The sequence below is a fragment of the Chiloscyllium plagiosum genome, unplaced genomic scaffold (assembly GCF_037043375.1).
Source record: "Chiloscyllium plagiosum isolate Xiang-an unplaced genomic scaffold, Cpla_swu_hap1 HiC_scaffold_41, whole genome shotgun sequence".
Lineage (NCBI taxonomy): Eukaryota > Metazoa > Chordata > Chondrichthyes > Orectolobiformes > Hemiscylliidae > Chiloscyllium > Chiloscyllium plagiosum.
The window spans coordinates 13,335,348-13,340,476 of NW_028270179.1; the positions used below are offsets into that span (position 1 = coordinate 13,335,348).

At 39.1% G+C, this 5,129-nt stretch overlaps 1 protein-coding gene across 1 annotated transcript; it reads right to left on the bottom strand.

The window, feature by feature from the left end:
- Nucleotides 1–1,952: 1,952 nt before the first annotated feature.
- LOC148138156 (putative G protein-coupled receptor 139) lies at nt 1,953–4,556 on the bottom strand. Its single transcript, XM_087981833.1, has 2 exons — nt 4,487–4,556; nt 1,953–2,863 (listed from the first exon to the last, which is right to left on the bottom strand). The coding sequence occupies exons 1-2, from the start codon at nt 4,554–4,556 to the stop codon at nt 1,953–1,955; spliced, it is 981 nt and encodes a 326-aa protein (XP_087837959.1).
- Nucleotides 4,557–5,129: the final 573 nt, after the last annotated feature.

The following is a 5,129-nucleotide window of genomic DNA, read 5'->3' on the forward strand; positions in this document are numbered from 1 at the left end:
CACAACATCGTGGGCCGAAGGGCCTGTTCTGTGCTGTATTGTTCTATGTTCTATGTTCTATGTTCACTTTGGCTGTCACGTTGTGTAGCTAGAAGCAACGATTCCTACTTTAATGGAAGGACGATCATTCATTACATCTAAATATGTTTCGATAAGAGGCATTTGGATGGGTATATGAATAGGAAGGGTTTGGAGTGATATGGGCTGGGTGCTGTCAGGTGGGACTAGATTGGGTTGGGATATCTGGTCGGCAAGGACAGATTGGACCGAAGGGGTTGTTTCCATGCTGTACATCTCTATGACTCTATGACACTAACCTGTGGATTTTCTGTTTTCATAAACTTGGACTGTGTTGTTTGACCACCAGCAGCTACAGTCAGCTGTTTTATATTATTACTTTGGACTTCCCAAACCCTTCCTCAATTCAAAACCTCCAAAATTGAAGAAATGGACTGCTGCAATCGATTGGAGTCCACGAAGTGCAAATATCACAGCCTCATTGAGTTAGAAGGTAAGGTAATACAAATAGTTCTGTACTTTGCCATAGTATCTGTCGGAAGAGTTTTTGAAAAAATACGATGGTGAGAGAAAGCTTTCAGTGTATTCGAGACAACACCTCACTTCATGTCAAGAAACCTACGAGGGTTTCTCCTCCTGCTGAACAAATGTTGCCAAACAAGTATTTGAAATGTGTCTAAGCTCCTCATGACATTAATGGATTGGGAAATGTTGCACATTTTTACTCTTTTTGTTGGCTGCGTCAAATTCCAAACCATAATTAATTTTCGGTGACACAGCTGACTAATGGTTATTAAAGGGAAAGTCAAATATCCTTAGACACCGGGTTTTCGTCCAACCGGATTATTTGAAATTGCAAGCTTTCAGAGCTCCCACTTCTTCCTCAGACATTTAGCTCCCAAAGCTTAGGGTTTTAAATAAACCAGTTGGACTATAACCCTGTGTCATGTGATATTTGGCTTGGTCCACCAAAGTCCACCACCAGCACCTCCACATATTAAGGGGAAAATGAGAAAATGTCTCGTGAGCTGGAAATGTTAATTTGTTTATTATTATTAGCGAATGTTCTATCAATGGATCTTTAATATCGACCTTAACATGACACTTGGCAGATATGTGCGCACGACGTATATGTCGATTATTTTCTCTCGTATTTCACACATATTAAGCCTCAATAAAGTAAAGATAGAATCTTAAAGTTATTTTCTTTTTCTGACGTTTTATGTGTGCGCATGTGCATTTATGTGATTGCTTGTGCTTTCCATAACGCGGTGTCACGTGGTTTTTGACTTTGTTCACGAGACTCGACCACGGGCACCTCCATATAATAAGGGGAAAATGAGAAAATGTCTCAATACCTGGAATTTATTTTTTATTATTAGCGAATATTGCATTAATTGGAATTTTAATGTCGACCTTAACACATGTTGCTTGATAGATGCGTGCATACGAGTTATAATGCGAAGTTTCTCTTTAGTTTCTTTGACATGAAGCCCCAAGAATATCAAGGCAGAACAGTAAGCTTTTGTTTTATTTCTGACGTTTTTTAAAAGAAGCAATCTTGGTGAGCACATGTGCATTTACGCGATTTAGCAAAAAAACCACCTACTGTTGGTCACTAGTTATGACAGAGACAAAAGAGTATCCTCTCATTCAGAATTTAAACAGGCGTCAATCAATTCCGTTTCAAAAGGAAATCTCCTTGTCGTGATGTTTTGGGCCAGGGAGCAGAGACTAAATGTTGAGAAACAATTTCTTCACAATTGGCTGCCACGAAGATTTAACGCAGTAGGTTGATTTGTCTGTAATTGGTATAAATTAACAAGCCTGGGCATCGTGATGATACACATGTCATAGTTGCTGCGCTACAGATTTATGGTGCTGTCTGTGGGCTCACTGAAGTGTTACAGTCACATCAAGTTATTCAGCTGCAATCACTGTTTATTACATTTTGTAATAACCTTAAATAAGTATGTGAAAGCATCTTTCAATTGACCTCTGAATTTCGTCTGTGCCACTGCATAAATACACGTATTTGTGCATGAACTTAAGAGTTGTAGCATATATGCGCTTTCCTTCGGAATAAATTTTGTGTCATTGAGATTGGAACCGATCGAATAGCTGCCACCTGAAATTTGCACACGTAGAAAATGTAAAATGTACAACATCCATAAAAGGAGGAAACTGTCTGAAATGGCAAATAATAAAACGATTGACTTTCTCCTGCTCTCCATTTCTGTGTCATGTTCACTCATTTCATTGCTGTTGGATCGGAGTCTCCTGCGGGCTCTCATGGTAACTATAATGTGTCTGACAGTTACTGCATTAAACAGCAAAATAAGGAGGAAAGGGAGGCATGGTGTTTGAATGCGGTCAAACGTTTCAAACAATCTCCATGCAACTGAAGTGTAATAGACATCTTTTATGCTGCAGTACCAGCCTATTTTATCAATTATATATAAGGGCTCATGTATGAAACAAAATGGAATGTTTATCAAACAGCACAGCAAACACACTATTCCTATAACTACAGATGCTACTTTTTCTGTGCAGTATCTCGTTTTCAGCTTCTGGTAGCAAATGGTTACGAACCGATCAAAGGTGAAAGCAACAGTCAACCAGACAGAGCAGTTTCGGGAACAGTAGATGAGAAGAATTATCAGACGGCATCCTGTTGTGGTATTCAGTAAACTAGCTGGAAAATAAATTGCCAAAAGCCGACTTAAAATCACTGCAACGACAAGAACAAGGAGATCCATTGCTGCCAGAGATACAAGGTATCGGGTGATGCATCCTGAAAGGCCACATCTTCCTCGGGAAAGTAACCCTATCGTCACCAAATTGGCTGTAAGAGACAAAGTGCCAAAGAAAACGAGTGTGAGCGGGACAGTCGTACAATCAGAGACAGCGTCATACAGGCAGACAGAGGAAATAGAAAAAATGACACTGTTAATTCGGCGAAGCGATATAACAAAATTTGGTCTATATATGCTGGATTTAAACATGAAAATACGTCTTTTATTCATGCAATTTTAAAGGTTTCTTGCCAAGAATGTCTGTCACAAATAATAATTGAGCCCAGGATGCGAACTATTTCAGGGACTTTATGTTTTGAAACTTCCTATGAGACACAAACGTAAGGAATTGAACTCCATTTCAGATCCAAGTAGACAGAGTAACGATGCTACAATGGTTACAGAAAGCAGTTTGAGTCATATCTGATCATAGTAAACAATAACAATAGACTTAGAAACAAGAAACTCACCTCTTCGGCTCAGAGGTAAACGTTATTTCCACCAACTTAAAGCCAGAATTGGGACATTATGAATGCCCAAAGTTCAATGTCATCTACAGCTCATCAGATTCTAAAACACATAGATTTGCTTTAGGACTGGTAAGTGGCAAATGCTCGTGCCACAAAAGTGCCACGGAATTGCCAGCTGAAAAGAAACAATATTGTGCATGATTGAGGAGCTGATTCGATAAATTCCAATACTTGCACATTTTCTTCAAGGCTGACATGTGCAATGCAACGTTGACTTGATGTTTTGAGTAGGAGAAAGTGAGGACTGCAGATGCTGGAGATCAGAGCTGAAAAATGTGTTACTGGAAACGTGCAGCAAGTCAGGCAGCATCCAAGGAGCAGGAGAATCGACGTTTCGGGCATGATTCCTGAAGAAGGGTTTATGCCCGAAACGTCGATTCTCCTGCTGCTTGGATGCTGCCTGACCTGCTGCGCTTTTCCAGCAACGCATTTTTCAGCTTAGAAGTATAGAGTAATAGAATATAGAGCATGTCTGTAAGTAGACCATACGCACTGCAGAAATTCACAAGGACTGCTGTGAGAGAATCCTCTAAATCCTGACCACTACCCGAAAGAAGAGCAAACACAGCATATCACTGGGAAAAGTGGCACCTGTAGGGCCACTGCAAGCTAATCATCACCCAGACTTGGAAACATATTACCTGTCCTTCAGGGCTGCCATGTCAATATTCTGTAACTCCTTCCCTCATAAGATTTCGGTGTGTATCATAAAATGAACTGCACTGATTTAAACTTTCAACTTAATACATGAAGGTAATCGGGGGGCTAGGTAATGCATACTGACATATATCTCACAAAAAATTACAGAACAAAGTATAGAAATGAAAAGTGCTCATAAAGGAATCGAGTGAAATACAAAAAGAAATATGAGTGCGAATAGAACTGTACTAAATATCTGAGGGAACCAGATTGGGATTTTAAGCAGATCCTTCGAAACGAGATTGAATACCATTGATTGCCATTGCTCACTGTCTGGGAAAGTGAGCTAACTTTCTTTTTGAATGCATGAACAACAAAAAGATGTAAACTTATTACAATGTTCCAATGATTAATTTACAAGTTTATCAAACAACTGAGAATTTCTTTTTGCGAACACACCTTTAAACATTAATATGTCAAATATACTGTATTCTCGTATCTTACCTGGTACTCCGAAAGCTGCAAGGGCAGAGTAATACATTAAAAATATCAGCGATTTTGCAGGAGCATGCATTTTCAATCAGAATACTGAATTGCTTTCTTCTGGCTTCTGAAATAAGGAAAACGGTGTACCTATTTATATCTGATGTTCGCCACTGGAGACACAGTTATTTCTGATCATCATTTGTACTTTGTACAACCCTTATTGGAGGGAAACCCATTCATGCAGCTATCTTCCCGCAATAGCAACTAATGGAACAGATCGTGCTTGAGTGAAAAAAGAAGCTGAGTATGTGAGATAGAGTGGTTAAAGTTTTTAAACACGTTACAGAAGGAATTTATGGGATGTCAATATATTTAAACCTTTGAAACTGTTAATACCATAGCAAATGTCAACACAAGGCAAATTCCAGAATAAATCCTACTTTGACAGATTATTTACCTTTATTTATAACTTTAAAATTCGTTGCTGTGTTGGTGCAAAAAGATGCAAATGGGACTTCGGTGCATCGTAAAATGGGAGAGCAAAGAGATAGTGGTCATTGCCTACATTGGCGCAAATGACATTAGTAGGAAGACCTGTAAAGACAATCTAGAGAGTCAGGTAGGAAACTAAAACTCTGGGTGGTAATCTCAGGATTACTCT

Coding starts and splice junctions, on each gene's coding strand:
- LOC148138156 (XM_087981833.1), bottom strand. CDS start 4,556: ATGCATGCTCCTGCAAAATCGCTGATATTTTTAATGTATTACTCTGCC. Junction 2,864..4,486: donor TGCAGCTTTCGGAGTACCAG/GTAAGATACGAG, acceptor TGTCTCTTACAG/CCAATTTGGTGACGATAGGG.